We start from the raw sequence: 18892 nt of genomic DNA on the forward strand, positions 1-18892 counted from the left end.
AAGTGGAGAAATAGAAGGATAGCAAGAATCATGGTACTGATCTAAGATGCTAAGACAAACATTATGTAGATGTAAAACTGTTCTCTTCTACTTTGTGTAGGGCCTTTCTTCTAGGAGTTCCTTAAACTTCTGTGTTCATTCTGACACATTCTGAACTTATTTTCATTATTTCCTTTTCTTCCTTCTTGCATGTTTCTTCTTCATCCCAAATAGATAAATCATTGATCTGTGGATCTAAAATTCTAGAATTCACATCAGAGATGCATTTATGGAAATAGAGGATTTAGCATTTCTGCATGAAATAGCAAGGAGAGCACTGGATTTGGAGTCCTGATTGCTCTGTGTGACCTCTAGCAAGTAACTTAATCTCTTGAGCAGGTAACTTAATCTCTCTGGGACTCAATTTCTTCATATATAAAATGAGTTGGACTAGAAGCCTTCTAAAACCTCTCATTCTATGATTCTATGAATCCATTATAATAATAATTGCTATCATTTATATGGTGCTTTACAAATATTATCCATTTTGTCCTCACAGAAACCTTTAGAGAAAGGCTCTATTATTATTTCCATCTTACAGATGAGAAACTGGAGGCAAAGACAGAGGTCAGGTGATTTTCCCTAGGTCAAATAGCTAGCAATTATCTGAGATCAGATTTGAACTCAGATCTTCCTAATTCCAAGTCTCTCTCTGAACAAAGGGTAGTAGAGTGGAAATTAGAAGACTGTAGTGACCAGTCTCACCTCTTCCATTCATTAAATGTTTGCAACTGACTGAGTTACCTTAGGCAAATTACTTTGCTTCTCTGGGCTTCAGTTTCCTTATGTGTTCTTTATGAAAAATATGAAGTAAACAAATGTCAAATGAATTCTCCAGAATCACATAGTAAGTATCTAAGGCTGGACTTGAACTTGGGTCTCCTTGATTCCAAGTCTATCCACTGAGCAAAAATAGGGCAGATTGGTGTTGAAAGGGTAATACTAGGAATTAGAAGGCTTAGTGACCCATCCCACCTTTTCTATTCATTAACTATGTCACTTGGGGGAAACTTTTGCTCCTTGGGCTTCAATTTTCTCATCTTTTAAAAAAGGGAGAGGGGGAATGAAAATGTTTTACCTCAGTTTTCCTCATAACATCAAGATATTAGAAAAGATAATCTCCAAGGTCCCTTCCATCTCTAGATCTATAATCCCATATCCCCACACTTAGACTGCATAAGCACCTGTCCAAAAGCTATCTGATTCTTATCCTAGGATGGAGGTTGAGTTAAAGACCTTGAAAACCTTTCCAACTCAAGGAGTCTATGTTTTTGTGTTTTTTTTTTTGTTTTATTATCCCAATACTCCTCTCAGAGTTTCATTGATCCTCTAAGTGGTTGATTATCTTTCTCTTAACACACAATCTTTCCTGCTTTATTTTAATATAATTTTTTCAATTAGAAATCTATTTTCTTTACCTCTTACCTCCCCATTGCAAAACAAAAACAAAACTCTTATAACAAAAAAGTCATACAAAACAAATTCCTGTCTTGACTGTGTCCAAAAAATATGAATTGCCCTTAACCCATCTAGTCTTTTCCACTCTGGAGAAAAACAATGGATCAGTGCCTCTTCCCACCAAAATTCCTGCCCTCTCAGGGATCTGATCTCAGCTTGCTGTCACGAGGGAATATGAACACAAATTAATTCACACTAACCAATTTGAGGTTGTGAACCTTCTCTAATGTCTAAATGTTCCTGTGGTATTCTTGGCTGGAGACTGGCCAGACCAGATCCTGATTATTTGTCCCCCAACTTCTGCTGCCACCATAATTTGAAGCCCTGGTATAAGATGTACTTACTACCTTTTACCTCTCTACTTTCTTATCTCATCTTTGTGTACCCCATATTTCTAATACTTATGTACAAGGGAAACATGAATATACAAATTCAGAAATCAGATAATCAAGGGAAGATAATTAGAAGCACCTTACCAAAATGTTCAGGACTACTCAGTACTAGGCTACATTAAAGATGTTCGAATACTTGAGTTCTCTAGACCTAGCTTGGCTTGCTATTTTCTCTTGGCCTGAGATATATTGTTTCCTTGTGATTCCAGAATAATATTCTTTATCCCTGAGGACACCCCTATGCTGATTGCAGTTGGGGAGAAATAGATGGAGTTTATTGTTCCATTCCATAGCCAAGGAAGTTAAGAGGCACATCTGAGGAGGGAGAGTATTTCAGGTATGGAGAAGAGTCACTGCAGAGTCATATGGAGAAGGGCAACTGAGTGGCTAATTGGATAGAAAGCCAAGGTCATTCTGGGTTCAAATCTGGCCTTGGATACTTCCTAGCAGTGTGACCCTGGGTAAGTTACTTCACCCCTTTTGCCTAACCTTTACTGCTCTTCTGCCTTAGAACCAATAAACAGTTTTGATTCTAAGGCAGAAGAAGGTAAGGGTTAAAAAAAAGACTGTGATGAGCAGTGAACAGACCAGTATTGGATCAGAAGGTATATGAAGGGGAATGATGTATAAGAGAACTAGAAAGAGAGGAGGGTGAGATTGTGAAAGCCTTTCAGTGTCAAACAAGGCATTGTACAGTTGGTCCTGGAGGTAATAAATGGGAGTTACTATAGTTTATTGAATAAGATTAGATCTGAGCTATAGGAAAATCCTTTAGGCAGCTAAATAGATATGGGGAAAGACCAGAAGCAAGAAAACCATTGAAAAGGTTATTACAGGAGCCAACTAGGTAGCTCATTGGATTGAGAGTCAAGGCCAGAGATAGAGGTCTTGGATTCAGAGCTGCCCTCAGTCACTTCCTAGCTGTGTGACCCTGGGAAAGTCATTTAACCCCCACTGCTACTACTTACCACTTTTCTGCCATAGAAGTAATACACAGTACTTATTCCAAGACAGAAGGTGAGAGTCTAAAATTAAAAAGATTATAACAGTAATCCAAGCCAGAGGTAATGAAAGGCTGCTGTGAGTGAAAAGAAGGGGACATATTTAAAGTACAATGCTGACAAGATGTGACAACAGATTAGATAGGTGGGGCAGATGTTATTATGTTCATTTTACCAATGAGGAACCAATCTCAGGGAAATTAAGTGAGTTGCCCAGGGTATTGGCAGATATGTGGTACAACTGGGAATCTAATTTAATCCAGTTCTGCTCTTCCAATGTCAATGCTCTCAAGTCCTTTGGTGGGTGCCCAAGGTGAATAAAATCACCAAATGGGCAGGAGAAAGAAAGAGCTTCTCCTCTTCAAAACAAGGGTGCTCCCTCCATTCAGAGCGTGAGAACCAGCAAAGCAGAAGCCAACAGTACTTGTTAACACCAGCGTACCCTGTCGAGGAAATGGGTTTGACAGGTTCCAGAGTAAACAGATTATGTCACAAGGTGGCAGAGATGTGAGCTGAATGATTTCACTGTACCCACCTAAGAGCTGCAAGGTGTTTCCGTTTACCTTAGTGAGGCTGAGAAATGAGACCAGGGCTAGGAGCCAGCCTTAATCTGGAGCCTCACCAAAAAGGGAAGCCAACACTCTCACACAGGCAATCAGTCAGGTATTTTTGAAGTGCCTACTATGTGCCAGGGGATAAAAAGAAAGGCAAAGCAAAAATAAATACCCAAGTCCCCGCTCTCAAGGAGCTCACTGTCTAATGGGTACTATGTATGTGCACAATGCAGAGTCATCAGATACTCATACCTGATTGCTGTGAAAGAGCTAATCCCACACACTCCCTTTTTAGGAGAAATCACAGGCATCCCTGGGAATATCATGATCTGATGCAACTGGGCTCCCTAATGACACACATCCCTTTTGCTACTCTTGCTTGATCTCCTCCTCCTCCTCCTCCTCCTTTTGTTTCTATATTGCCCTTATTTCCCAATACAGTTCCTTCTCCCCTTCCAAAGAGCTGTCACTTTTAACAAAGAAAAAAAGGAAAAAGGGCATTTCAGCAATAATATGGATGAATAAGTTGTGGTATTTGAATGTGATTAAAAACTACTCTAAGATGTGAACAAAGAGATGATTTCAAAGAGATATGGGATGACTTGTATGAATTCATACAGAGTGAAAAAAGCTAAACCACAAGTCACTTATCCTATAATATTAGTATTATAAAAATGAACAATTTTGAGGACTTTAATGAATTGACAAAGAATGAAATGAGCAGGGACAGCTAGGTAACAGTGGGTAAAAATATGTGCCCAAACACATCCAAGCTGTGTGACCCTGGGCAAGTCACTTAACCCCAATTGCTCAGCCCTTAGCACTCTTCTGCCTTAGACCAATACCTAGTATTGATTCCAAGACAGAAGGTAAAGGTTTGAAAAAATGAATGAAATGAATAACATCAGGAGAACAATTCATGCAAAAACTGTGAAACAAACAACTTTGAAAATTGTCAGACCTAGAATCAACACAATGACCATCCATGATTCCAAAGGGCCAGTGATAAAACATGCTATCTGTAACAGTCACAGATTTAGGGTATGGAATGAGATATACATTTTTGTTATAAGGAGCTTTTTTTTCTTCTTTATTCTAAAGGAGTGAGGGATGGTAGGAAGAAGAAAATAGATTTCCATTCATTAAAAAATAAAGAGGCAGAGGAATACCACTACTGGAACCATGTTGCATGTATGTAGAGATGAAGTCACTGTATTATAAGTTCTATTCATACTTTGTTACAAGAGATTTCTCATGTAGCAGGAGTAATCTGTCAATATAATTTCTATTTAACAAAGTATTTTAATTAAAACTTTGAAAGTTTAAAAAACAAAAACATAAAACCTCAGAAACCAAAACAACACTCCTCACCCATGTTCCCCATCCTTGCAAAGAAGGGAGGGAGATACATTCTCATCACTTGGTGGGAGAGGTTGAGGGAGACAAGTTTAGTTGTCATAGTTACAAAATGTTGCTTGTTTTTTCAAGATACCTCTGGATTCGAAGGATAAGAGATCCTCTAGCTTCATATGTTAGACCAGCAGTTCTTAACCTGAAAGTCTGTGAACTTAGTGGGGTTTTCATTTTTATTGTCATGCAAAACACACTTCCATATTGTTCTTTGTTATAAGAGTAAGCTCATACATAACCAAAACCCCAAAATAAAGCCATAAATGCACTAATGTGAAAAGACAACTCCAATAATTCTTCCTCTGGAGGTGGATGGTGTTCTCCCTCAGAAGTCTTTCAGGATTGTCCCAGATCAGTGCATTGCTAAGAGTAGCCAAGTTTTCACAGATAATCATTGTCCAATATTGCTGTTACTATGTACAATGCTCTCCCGGTTCTGCTTATTTCACTCTGCACCAGTTCCTGCAGATCTTTCCAGCTTTTTCTTTTTTTAATAAATATTTTTTCCATGGTTTCCATTCATGTTCTCTCCCTCCCCTCTTCCCTCTTCCCTCCTGGAGCTGACAAGCAATTCCACTGGGTTATCCATGTATTATCACTCAGAACTTATTTTCATATTATTCATTTTTGTAATAGAGTAGTCTTTTAAAACCAAAACCCCAAATTATATTGGCTTTTTAATTTTTATTAATTTTTCTCATTTTTATTTCCAGTTCCAAATTTCCTCCCTCTATCCCTTTTTCTATCCATTGAGAAAGCAAAAAATACGATACCTATTATGTATATAAAGTCATGCAAAACATATTTCTTTAGTGTTTTAAAAATATTTCAATAACTATGCTTCAGTATAAGTGATTTCCTTTGTAATCCTATCAATTTTGTTTGTGCTTTTAAGTACATTATTTTGAGAAAGGGCCCATCAGTTTCACTACAATAAAGTCAAGAAGCATTGCTTTTGATTTGCTTTATACTTTAAGATCAGAACAAGAATAAAAGGCCTAATGTAACCAATATTATAATTGGAAAGATTTAGGCTAGATGTAACAAAGGTCTTCTGGCCTGGGAGACTTGTAAAATTCCTTCATATTTGACAAATATTTATAAAGCAACGAGCAGGTGCAAAATTCTGGGCTGGTTCCTGGGGGGAGTAAGAAGTTTGGCTTTGACCTTAACTTTGTGGGATTAGCTGTCCAGTAACCTGAAACAGGCCACAAGGGAACTTGTAGAAACTTCTTCTGGGGAGGTCAGTAAATACAGGCACGTAAACTTTTGTAGAATTTGATTGAATTGATGAATTGGAATTACTGTTGTTCAGTCACTTTAATTGTATCTGATTGTGTGTTGACTCCATTTGGGATTTTTTTGGGCAAAGATACTGGAGTGGTTTGCCTTTTCCTGCTCTAGCTCAGTTGAGGAAACTGAGGCAAACAAGTTAACTGACTTGCCCCCAAGGCCACACAGATAGTAAGACTCAGATTTTTCTAACTCCAAGCCTGTCACTCTATCAACTGAGTGCCACTTAGCTGAATTGTGATGAAAGTTACAATCATTTTATTATTATTACTTTTGATTGAATTAACTTGTATCTTTTCTACTTTCAAACTGTGATGTGCACATATAGTTGATTTCCACAACCACGGTGTGAGGAGGGTAGCATAGTCCATCTATTTTGGAGCTCAGGACACAAGTTCAGAGAGTGATTTGCTCAAGGGTCCTCCCATTAAGATGTGGTAGACTCAGAACTCAAACCCTAATTCTTCTTCCACATGACTCTTGGCCCAAAGATCCTCTTTTTTGATGGATGGCTCATGATGTTCTTTTTTCCCATCCATAGCCACCCACTTAGTTCCTGAGTCACGAGGCTCATATTCTTCTCTTGGACACATCTGGCCTTAGATGAGTGTGTAGGAGCCCACTCTAGCCTTCAGGCCCCATGAGTGTTTGTATGATTCAGCTGCATTCCCTTTGCCTTCTATCACCGCAGAAATTCTAGTCCAGCCTTGTTCAACATACCTAGCCAGTTCCAGAAGAGGAGAGTGCTCTCACTCTGTCTACTGTCCTTAGTGACCTGGGCACCAGAAAATTAATGTCAATGAATTTATAAGAACTCATTTCACCTGGTCCACAGAGAGAAGCTTTCAACAAGCATTAACCCCAGAAGAGAGCTCAGGGGGACACCAGGCAAATCACTTAACGTTGATCTTCCTCTTTCCTCATCTACAAAATGGGGATCATTAATAATAGCATCTGCCTCCCAGAATTGTTCTGAGGATCAAATGAAATCATATTTGGAAAGAACTTTGCAGACCTGAAAGCACTCTATAAAAGCTTGGTTTTGCCTAGGAGCAAATAACCAGTATGTATCAGAGACAAGACTTGAACTCAGGTCTGCAGCTGGATTTCTTGAACACTGCCTTCCTCGACACTATTACCTGTTGATAAACATGACATTATTAAAAATGTATTACATTTGCATAGTCATCCACAGATTTTCAAAGCACTTTCCCAAATGATTCTCACAAAACTAAGAGGATATTGACTCTCAGAGAGATTATTATTTAAATAAAATTGCTTGACTTAGCAGTTTATAGATCTGTCACTCAATCTGCCAATTCATTGAGGGTTTCCTAGGAAAGATTTGAAGGAGGGCCAGGGTGTAGATATTAACATCAAGTAATCAGGATTAACACTCAGAACCCCAGAGGGACTACTTCTATTCCTGAGCTACTCTGTGTGTGCCTGCCAATGCCTTACAGAATTTGAATTCAGAAAGATAGGCACCCTGCCAACTGAAAGTCACAATTAAAAATCAATAATGAATGTGCAGCTCCCTCTCTTCCTTGGCTCCTCCCAAACACATAGGGATGATAACAACCCACTCCCAAAGAGCACTGTGGGGCAGCCACTTGGACAAAGAGATCTATAGAGATTCCAACAACATAATTCTCTGCCTCCCATTCATTCTCTGTGGGGTTGTATAAAGTACACTTGATGATGTATCAACTACCATTCCTTTTTAGCTCTTCATAGAAGTCTATCTTACATTTTAAAAAATCTTAAATCGCATCTTCTTCAAAGGGATTTGGGAGAAATAATTATAGTTATGATCGCAGTGTTATGGAACCCTGTGGGAGTTAGGAGTAGCTAACACACACAATGAGTAACTCCACCCACTACATTCTGCAGGGCTTCAAGGAAAGATTTGGCTAAAAGCAAGGACTGATAGGGAGATGCTTCAAGAAGGCATCTTGGGGGGGGGGGGATTGGGGAAATTCTAGTTTTTAAATGCCAAGTACTACTACTATGGTGGGCAGTTGGAGTTTTGTACCAGAGCGCTGAAATTTAGCAGGCACTTTTAGCCCTTGTAGTGCTTCAGGAACAATTGAGTTTGGCACTTGGTTAGCAAGGAGTAAATAGTTAGAATGGTAGCTTAACCTCTCTTCCTATCCCACTAAAGTCATAAACCTTGGACTGACTCTTCCCAGGCTACCTTCCTATACTTTCTCAACTGGTGGTAATGGTCTCTCTAGTAGTTACCTTACTATATTCTGGGGTGTCTGTATCCTCCCACTTCCAAAGGATTCTGTGTCCCAAGGTGGAGTGCCTCCAAAGGTACTTGTGTTCTAGCTGTGTGCTATTTGTCCAGGTGAGAGAAATGTTAGCTAAACTTTTAAAAAGAACTCATATTTATAGGGGGTTTTGTTGTTTCCAAAGATCTTTTCTTACCAGCCCTGTGAAGTAGTATTTTATTATCTCACTTTTACAGGTTAGAAAACTGAAGCCCAAAGAGGTAAAAAACCAAATTGTTCAAACACACCAGTAGTATGTGGCAAAAACTGGCCTTGGAATCCAGGTCTTATCATTTCAAAGTCCAAGGCTTTCTTTACTCTGTCCTCCTCTGCCACTCTGAATTTGTTCTGGTGGCCAAATCTGCTCCAGAGGTAGTCTTCGAGATTGAACAGAAGAAAAGGCATCCCAGCTCTATCAGGGAGAACTCAGAGCAAAAGGTAGGATACCAAGATGGGGAAGGGACCTTAGGAAAGCCTGGAAGTTCTTTTGTTAGGTAGGTGAATGTCTTAGTCGTCAGGAAAGGTGATAAAGTCTCTTTTTGAGAGCCTATGGGAAAAAAGACTTGCAAAGCCCAGTGCTGTGTTCCTGTTACTATGACATCAAGAAGTTCCACCTTGTGACCCACCCTTTTAATCTCTTGCTTTAGTTTCATCCTATTCTTCCAGAGCCAATTGCCATGTTCCTCTCATCAAGAAATTCTACCTTATGGCCCACCCTATTATCTTCTTATTTCATTTCATCTCATTTCTTCTTGCTCATCTATCTGTTTGAAGATGGAGAGTAGAGGTCCAGACTCTGAATGCCTAGACCCTTTGACTGGTTTAATTCTGAGCCAGAGACAGGCTCACGTTCCTTTTTTTTTTTTTTTGTATACTGGCCCCCTCATGCTACAAAATGGGAATCAATCTATCCTTTCTGGCTCCCTGGCCAGGATCTAGGAAGGACAAATGAGATCATCCAAATAAAGTGTCCTGCAGGCAGGTACTGCAAAAGGTAAACACAGAAATTGCTTCCCAAATGGGTGAGTCACAAGTATTCTGGGTAGCAGTAAACTGCTGTGTATATTCAACTCTTTTTCCTTTTGGCTGACATCTCCACCTTTGGAAGGACAGGCCAGAACAGGGTGACTTGCCTCCAGAAGTTTGCTAAAGTCAATTCCCCTGACTTGGAGCTGATTGTTAAATTTTCAGTGCAAACATTTCTACCTCAGAAATCAACAAATGCTATAAACCCAGACTTGATTGCTTGTTGATTGTCTAGACTTAAGAGATTGAGTTATAGTGAAAATGTCAATAATGCATATTAAACTCAATAAGTGTTCCAGCATATGTTTTTCCCCCAGAGGTGATTGTTAAAGATAAGCACACACACTGCCTTGCCATAGATAATTATGAAGTAGACAATTCCATAAAACCACAAACATGTATTTCATAACTACATGTGCAGAACACTGAGCTGATGTTGGGGATCCTGGAAAAGTGGGGTACAAAACTTAAAAAGACATGGCCTCTGAAACAGCTAGGTAGCACAGTGGCTAGAGTTCCAGGCCTGGAGTCAAAAGGACCTGGGTTCAAATCTAGTCTCAGTCATTTCCTGGCTGTGTGACTCTGGACAAGTCACTTAACCCTGATTGCCTAGCCCTTACTGTTCTTCTGGCTTAGAATCAACACTAAGACAGAAGGTAAGGGAGGGAGAATGAGAAATAAATCATGGTCCCTGCCTCCTGGGACTCAAGCTGATAGGAAGATGAGATATCAACACAGAGAACTATAATATACAACGTTAAGTGATAAGTGCACTGAAAAGGTGCAAAACAAAACTAGATCTGAGATTGGAAAGGGACCCATTACCCTCAGGAGGATCCAGGAAAGCTTCCTAGAAAAAGTAGCATTTGAGCTGAAAGTTTAAAGGTTGGATGGGAATTCAGCAAAGAAAGCTGAGGAAGGACATTGCAGATATGGGGAAAGTGTGAGCCAAAGCACAAGGGTATGAAGAAGTCATATTTGGGTGTAGAGCAGGGATTTTTAACCTTTATTATGTCATAAACCCCACTGGCAGTCTAGTGAAGCCAAAGGGGATCCCTTCTCAGAGCAATTTTGTTGCCTACATTCATTAACTGAAGGAAATGCTAAATTTCAATTCAAGGTTAGTGAAAACACAGATGTGTTTTTTTTTCCCCCATTTAAATTTTTAGACTTTCCTCCTCCTTAAAATCTAATCCATGGACCCCAAATTTAAGAATACCTGATGTACAGAATTATACAGTTTGGCTGAGAGAAACATTAGTCCATAGTCAAGTGAATGAATGGATGTATGGATGAATGAATGATAAAAGCATTTATTCAGGTCTTCCTAAGTGCTTGTTGCTGCCCAAGTGCTGAGGATACCAAAAAAAAAAAAGCATCAAGAAAATTCCTGTCCCCAAAGGGCTAACAGAAGAAGACAGCACACATTGGGGAGGGATGTCCAGGGGAGAGATGTTTTGGTCCTCCAGGTCACAGATGTGATTAGAGGAGTCATGGAGCAATTAATTCACATATTCTTTCTAGAACTAAGAAGGTTGATTTGAGTGCTGTGAAGATGCCCCTTAGAATAGCACAAACCTCCAGTTGTTGCCTTTCAGCATCCCAGGAGCCCTGGTGTTAAACTCTTGAGCTCTTTTGTTCACACTGGAGCCCTACTGAGCCTATATACTCATTCCCAAGTGCCCCAGGCACCAGTTACCTGAGCAGAGCTTCTTTCCTGGCACTAAGAAGTGTACTGGTTATTCTTCAGCATATGTCCTACTCTGCCAGCAGGGATAGAGGGCTTGCTTTTCAACACTGCCTAGTTCTCTGCTTGCCCCTTCTGGGTCTTCCTGGCAAAAATTTCCTCCAAAGACTCCTGCATATGCTTGTCTGTTCCTGCCTCTTTGCATAGGACAGAACCATCAAGCCTCCAAGAATGATCTTAAATCCAGCTACATTTCTGAAAGTGAGCTACAATTGCTGTCTTAGTTGTGTCATTGTGCCTTTCTTTGTTGGTTCCAGGGGCTATAAGCAACCCCAATCCTGTGGATCCTCTACATCATCATCCAGGCAATGATCTCAACAGCCTGGGGCTAAGGAGGAGAACAAGAGGAACTGCACTGTTTCCAGCAGCCCTTGATGCTTTGGTGAACCAGAAGATTGTAGGATGGCTACACCTCAGATCCACATGGAAGAAGTGGTGGATGGAGAAGGAGGATACTTAGGGACAACTCCTCCTCCTGATGACCACCTTCTGAGCCTAAAGGTCCTCACAGAGAAACTGAGGCTGCAGACCCGGAGACCTTCCTACCTGGAATGGCAGGCCAAGTTAGAGGAGCAGACATGGAATTTCCCCAGGTCTTCTGATGAACAGGAGGAGAAGGAGCCAAGAAAATCCAGGGAAGAGGAATTGTCTCCAGTAAGGAAGCTGCAACAACAGCTACAAGAGAGTCCCACCCAAAACCAGCCACCTCTGACTCATAGAAAACTGAATACCTTTGAGAGTATTGATGAAGCTTTGCATTGGCTAAGGAAGGAACTGGTGAGTGGTTTACCTTTCAAATTCTTTTAGGAAAATAAAGGATGTTAGCTTAATTCATCCCCAACCTACAAATAAATAAATAGATACCTACCATTTTCCTACTATCTGAGGGCAAAAATAATCATTTTTAAATTGTACAAGTCACCTAGGATGATATGGCCACCTCCATGAAAATAGAGTAGATGGGTTCATTTGCACCCATTTTGTTCTTTCCCAAGCAGAATTATGAAGTGAGCTATTTGTCTTTCCTAATTCCTTTTGCCTTCCTTCCTCCCATTCCTATTTTGAGAAATCAGGGTGCCTAGTGTCTTTGTAAAACTGTTCTCTTTGATGGCAATGACTCTCCTCAATACCCCACCCCAACTAGCCCCCTCTCCTTCATCCAAATTTTTACTCTCCCCTGTCCAACCCTGTAGGGTGACTGTGATGGTAGTGTTATAGGTATGGTGGAAAGATCATTGAAGTTGGATTTGGAAGACCAGTGCTCAAAAGAGACTTGGTACAGCAGAAATTGTATTAGATTTATAGTCAAAAGACTTCAGTCCATTCTCTGTTCCTTATTATCTGTGTGCCTTTAGGCAAGTCACTTAACCTTTCTAGATCCCAGTTCCTGACCAAATGAGAAGGTTGGAGGACCAGAGAGTGTCTGAAGTCCCCTTTAATTCTTAATTAAGAGTTCTATGATCCTGACTCTCACTGTGCCACTTTAGCGGCTCCAGTGAGGATAACCATTTGCCTATCTTTCTGGATTGCTGGGAGTCTCATTAATGAGGCTGATCATAGATGAGAAGTGCTTTTGAATAGCCTCTATGAATGAGTTATAATTAACCAAAATACCCTCTTCCCCCTTCCCCATCATCACTTTCAATGAGGGTTTCCTGTAGCATTCCAAAGCCAGATGGTAAGGACTACTTTTATCTGCCACGAGGAATTAGAGCTGGTCCTCAAAGCAGGCTGAGTAGACAATTGCCCCCTTAGTCTGATTTAAGAAGGTTCTGAAAAACATTTTATGTATGGAGCCTTCATCCAGGCCAATTAGCTTTCCTGATGAAGGATTTAAGCATTGCGTTAACTGGAAGGGAGTAAACCTTTAGGTAACCCAGGCATTAGCAGGGATTAGTTATCTGATTCACTGTAAAACCCTTTTTGTTTCAGGTTTGCTGATGAAAATCCTGCCTGCTTTTATGTCTTAGTATTGCATAACTTAATGGCCAGAGAGATGAATCTCTCTTTAAATTTCACTCAGGCTTAGGTTCCCTTTTTTTTTTTTTTGGACTATACCTGTGATCTCACTTGTATGAGAAGCTGCTGATATCAGGATAGGTCTGAAACTACCTTCCATGCACTGTTTTTTAAAGAGAATTGCGTAGGGCAGTAGGAAGTTAAGTGGCCTCCTATTGATGACACCATCACTATCTTTTGGAGGTCCAGTTTGAACCCAGATCTTCTTGACACCTGACATCCACTCTCTATCCACTGTCTTCTGTATGGATTGTCCTCAGGGTATTATGATGAACACTAATTCTTCCTGAAGATGCAGGGGGAGACATGTTGAAGGTATAGAGGACTTCAGAATCTGGATTTACCCCCAGGATCCCATATTCCTCATACCAGCCTGTCCTTTGTCTCTCTAAAACTAGGGAGCAAAAAAGAAATCACATTATTTGATAGTCTGACCCTTTAGGTTCTTATCCATCTTGATCTGATATTTACTCACAAGACTTCTTAAATACTTATCTTTCATCTTAGAATCAATTCTGTGTATTGGTTCCAAGGCAGAAGAAAAGAAAGAGCTGACAATGTGGGTTAAGTGTCTTACCCAGGGTCACACATCCTGGAAGTGTCTGAACTTCTCAACCCACAGAGCTACCTAGCTGCCTCCAGATTTTGCCTTTTAATTATGCTTTGTACCATATACTTTCTCCTCATCCCCAAATACAGGATGTCAAAACTTGCCTTCTGAGGCTTTGAAGAAGAAAAGGATGGAGAGTCAAGAGGTCTGGGCTCCAGACCTAGCTCTACCACTGACTAGACATATGAGTTTGGGCAGATCACAAAATCTCTGAGCCCCAAGTTTTCTTTTGCAAAAATGAAGGGTTTGGGGGGCAGCTGGGTGGCTCAGTGGATTGAGAGCCAAGCCTAGAGACAGGAAGTCCTGGGTTCAAATCTGGCCTCAGACACTTCACAGCTGTGTGACCCTGGACAAGTCACTTGACCCCCATTGCCTAGCCCTCACCACTCTTCTCTCTTGGAATCATTACACAGTATTGATTCCAAGACGTAAGGTAAGAGTTTTAAATTTTTTTTAAAAACAATGAAGGGTTGTGCTTATACAGCTTATACATTGCTTATATCTAAGGTACTTTCCAATTTTTGTATTTTCCAGTTAGTAACCCAGATGAAATCTCTACCCAAGTTCAAACTTAGGAAAGAAGTTTTTAATATATTCAGGTTTATGTCACTCCTAACCTTCAGATCCCCATGTTGGAAAATTGGGCTTTATATTAGGTTGCACCCCACCAGCATACATGAGATGAACTGCAGGCAAAAGTAACTTGAAAGCTTTCTAAGTGACTGGAGAAAGTCAACCCTAGGTGAATAAGGGAATAGATCATTCCTGATGTGGAATTGCTGGGGGGGGTGGGGGGTGAGAGGAGGAGGAAGAGAGAGGGAGAGGGAGAAGGAGAGTAAGAGAGTAAGAGGAGGGGGGAAGAAAGGAGGGAAGAGATCTAGGGAGAGAGAGGAGGGGAAGGGAAGGAGGGAGAGAAGAAAGGAAGGAGGGAGAGAGGGGGGAGAGAGAGGGAGAAAGAGAGAGAGGGAAAGGGAGAGAGAGAGGGAAAGAGAGGAAGGAGAGAAAAGAAGAGTGAGAAGGAGAGGAAGAGGAGGGGGAAGAGAGGTAGGAAGAGAGAGGAGAGGAAGGGAAGGGGGGAGAAAGGAAGGAAAGGAAGGAGGGAGGGGGAAAGAGAGTGAGGGAGAGGGAGAGAGAGAGAGAAGAGGAGGAGAGATGGATGGAAATATAGACAGAGATGGAGATAAATAGATAATCTCATATAAAAAAAAAATTCTAGATGTTCATCCTTTTAGTAGGCAAGGATATTTATAAGCATTAAATCATGATGCCTCTTTTGTGAAACTATGAATATCATTAAATCTTTATTTCTCTTTTGCTCTTTGCTCGCTGGAAACATATAATCTCTTTGGATCCCTACTCTTGTAGGAGTAGGAATGGACCTATGGTATTGTGATATCTAAGTGAGAAAAATCACTGAGAAAATCTGAGCCCTTTCTACAAATGACTAGTCCACTCTTGCTTTCGTTCTTAGTGGATTTACTGCAAAATTTATTCTCTGGATGGATTGAACTAAGCCCAGTAAAACTCAGTATTCTGTCTTTTCATGATGTTAGTCCAAAGAAATTTCCCCCTCAAATCCACCTTTCATCCAAGTTTGGGTACACTTGCTACAGAGCCCAATCCCTCCACCTCCTTTAGATAAGATTTATAAAGCACTTTATAAATAGCTTAGCACTTTAGGTACATAATAGGTCCTTTTTTTTTTTTGGAAAAAAAATAACCCTTACCTTCTATGATTCTAAGAGAGAAGAGTAAGGAGGGTTAGGCAAAGTGACTTGCCCAATATCCCATAGCTAGGACATATTGGAGGTCAAATTTGAACCCAGGGCCTTCTGTCTCTAGGCCTACCTCTCTTATCCACTTAGCCACCCAGCTGCTCTGGTTCTATAGTTCTAGATGAATACTTTAGTACCCCAAATTGTGAAATGAGAATAACTCCATCCTGAACAGAATTAATCCAATGAGCTTAATTAAACCCTTTCCTTAGTCTATGTTTGTGGATCCATCTCTATGTAGAAATCAGTCCATATGTATATTGACAAATAGGAACTACCCAAAGGGAGAGCTCTATTTGGAGATTGTACAGTACTGAGGTTAATTTCAAAGTATTTTAGTTTAATCAAAAGCAGTGGATTAAAAAAATTAGTAACATTTTCCAAGGGATTTTTACATACAATTAATACTTTTAAAACTTTGCACCTGATGATGAATAAAAGTGCTAAGATGTATTATCTTTGAGTCAGCACTGTTACTAGAGGTTAACAGTTTCTTAGAACACTTCTTGGGTGTAGGGAAGTGGTGCAACATGGGGCATCTAATAATCCTCTTTACGAATAGAAAATTCCATTCTGCTGGCACACAGATTTTGTGATAAATCAAGTCACCTGTGTTTCAATGGAGGCAGAATATTTCACCTCAATAGTAATGATCAGTCAATAAACATTTATCAAGCACTACATTAGGCATTAGAGAATCAAAGGTAAAAGTTAACCAGTCCCCATCCTCAAGGAGCTCAGATTCAAATGGAGACTCTAACATGTTCCTATGTAGAGACATACAAAATACACACACACACACAAGATTTAATGTAATTTTTCAGGGAAAGTCACTGCGAGGAAGGCAGAAAAGGATTTATTCAGAAACATAATTATTAAGTTCTGAGTCATGGCTGACTGCTACCAGGAAGAAGGGCCAATGGTAACATGAGCCATAGGTATGTGCAAAATGCCTATGTACAGAAGATGGAATTTGAAATGAATCTTAAAGGAAAGGAGGAGTCTAAGAGGCAGAGGTGAGGAGGAAGAGAATTCCAGGAATAAGGGATAATCGCCACTGCAGAGGTATGGAAACAGGAGATGAAGTGCCATGTGTGAGGGCCAGTATGTTTGGATGGTGGAATACATGGAGGAGAATAATAGCCATTGATAAGGCTGGAAATGTAACCAAATGGGACCAGGTTTATGAAGAACTCAAAATGTCAAATAAAGCAATATATATTTGATCCTAGAGGTGAGAAGGAGCCACCAGAGTTTGTCCAGGTGAGGGGCTGAGATGGTCAGACCTACAATTTAGGAAATGATCTTGGTAGATTATAATAGGGGAGGGAAGCTCTAGGAAGGGAAACCAACTAGAAAGTAGTTGAAATCAGGTAGGAGGTAATAAGGACCTAGGATAGAGGCTGTAGAGAGAAAGACCTAGGAAAGACTTGTGAAAATAGGAACAGCAAGATTTGACAACTGATTAATGTGTGAGGTGAAGGAGAGTCAAAAATTGAGGATGAGTGCAAGGTTGCAAATCTGGGTGCAGTTCTGGCTTGGATAGTGTACGGATAATTTTAGGGTTGTGACTTAATCTAAATTAATTTGGTCGCCAGAGAATATCCCAAATAAAATACCCAAGTCAGTTTGGTAATTTTATGGTGGTTTAATTAATATAGAGGGTAGCAATTAAGGAGAAGAGAGAGGGAAAGGCTATAGGATTTCTCCTGCCTGGCCTGTGCCAGGGGGAGTTCAAAGACCTCCACCACAAGGTCTTTGAAGATTAGAGGCTTTCCTAAGAGGATAGTGTTTGGAAGGTAAAGGAAAAAAGAATCAGCCTAAACTCTGAGAGAGCTCAGTGAAGATGCCTCACCTGAACTAGGCTACTAAGCTTCTCCCAGTATAGAATCAAGGAAAACTCACCATCAAACCCAGGCAATAGCTTCCGCTATACCACGATGCCAAGATGCTCAGCACACTGCCTCCAGAGCCGCCTCTCCACCAAAAGAGGCCAGAGAGAGGAAGTGATGCAAAATATATAGACGGTTTTTACATCACTTTCCTGCATCTCACATAGTTTAAGCTTGACTTAGGACAGCCCAGGGGTCTGTCAGTTGTTTCTGATTTGTCATTTGCTAGCATGTGTCTGCCATAGGCCATCCTCCTCAATACTTAATACTTAAGTAGGGGTATAGACATTCCTGTTTTGTTAGTCTAAGAAGGATGGAGTAGATCTAAAATTCACACTGGAATTAGGGGGAAATCTTTGCAGGGAAAGTGAAGATAATGAATTCTGCTTCGGAAATATTAAGTTTTCAAATGAAGGGAATGCAATTTTCATACCTTGGGTTTTCTTGGCAAAGATACTAAAGTGGCTTGCTATTTCCTTCTCCCACTCATTTTACAGATGAAGAAACTGAGGCAAATTGGGTTAAATGACTGCCCAGGGTCACACAATTAGTAAATTTTTGAGACTAAATTTAAATTCAAGTCTTCTGGACTCTAGGTCTGGATACTCTATCCACTGTGTCACCTAGCGGCCTGGTATTTACTTTACTTTACCAGTAATAGGAGATATGACCTATGGCAACTCTGAGACCAGCAAGTTTCTGACTTAGAGCACCAAAAGCATTAATTTCAGAGTCAGAAGTCTTGGGTTTGAATCATGCCTCTACATATAATACCCATGTAATCTTGGGAAAGTCTCCTTCAGCTCAGTTTCCCCCTCTGTATGTAATATGAGGATATTAAATTGGATGATCTCTAAAATCATTCTGAGCTTCAACTTTTATATTCCATTGCTCCTATTAGCTTCAGGCACAGTTCTTTACAAGGCAGCTTCAAAGCCCTCGCTGGCTCCCTGAGGCTGATTTACAGCCTCACTATTCCCCCAGACAGACTCTGGGCCTGTGTGAGCAGGTGGTGTTCAATTCTGCATGCTGTAGTCTGCCCAGGTTGCTGGAAAGTGTCACTTCCAGCTTTCTGCTTGTCAGTCTTGTCAGACTTGGGAGGTGACAAGCAGCCAGCATCAAATAGGGCATTGGGGATGGAGCAGGAGGGCTCCAGCAGGAAGACTACAGAGGAAGGGCAAGGGTCAGAGATGGCTGGACTCTCTGTCCTTGCTCTCAAGCTGAGCCTGGAATCCAGAACATTCATGGAGAGAATTCAATCATCCTTTGACTCTGGCCTCTGACCAGTCCTGTGTTCCTCATCCAGATTCCCACAGGCTTCTTCCCTAAGCAGGTTAGAATTTAACTCAAGATAAAAGAGACACTTCCCTCTTTTTTTTTTTGTCTGAGTTAGGGCTGAA

General features: G+C 40.5%; 1 protein-coding gene across 3 annotated transcripts in view; it reads left to right on the forward strand.

The window, feature by feature from the left end:
- Positions 1-18892, forward strand: part of FAM167A (family with sequence similarity 167 member A) — a 59165-nt gene that overhangs the window by 21634 nt on the left and 18639 nt on the right. For 2 of the 3 annotated variants that reach the window (XM_056813425.1, XM_007476246.2), the window contains exon 2: positions 11454-11973. In XM_056813425.1, the coding sequence (XP_056669403.1) occupies positions 11599-11973 (375 nt within the window). In that variant the 5' untranslated portion in view covers positions 11454-11598. Of the gene's footprint in view, positions 1-10464; positions 10570-11453; positions 11974-18892 lie in introns of those variants that run through there. The other variant, XM_001372430.4, reaches the window with a different exon arrangement.

The sequence above is a fragment of the Monodelphis domestica genome, chromosome 1, assembly GCF_027887165.1.
Source record: "Monodelphis domestica isolate mMonDom1 chromosome 1, mMonDom1.pri, whole genome shotgun sequence".
NCBI classification, from domain to species: Eukaryota; Metazoa; Chordata; class Mammalia; order Didelphimorphia; family Didelphidae; genus Monodelphis; species Monodelphis domestica.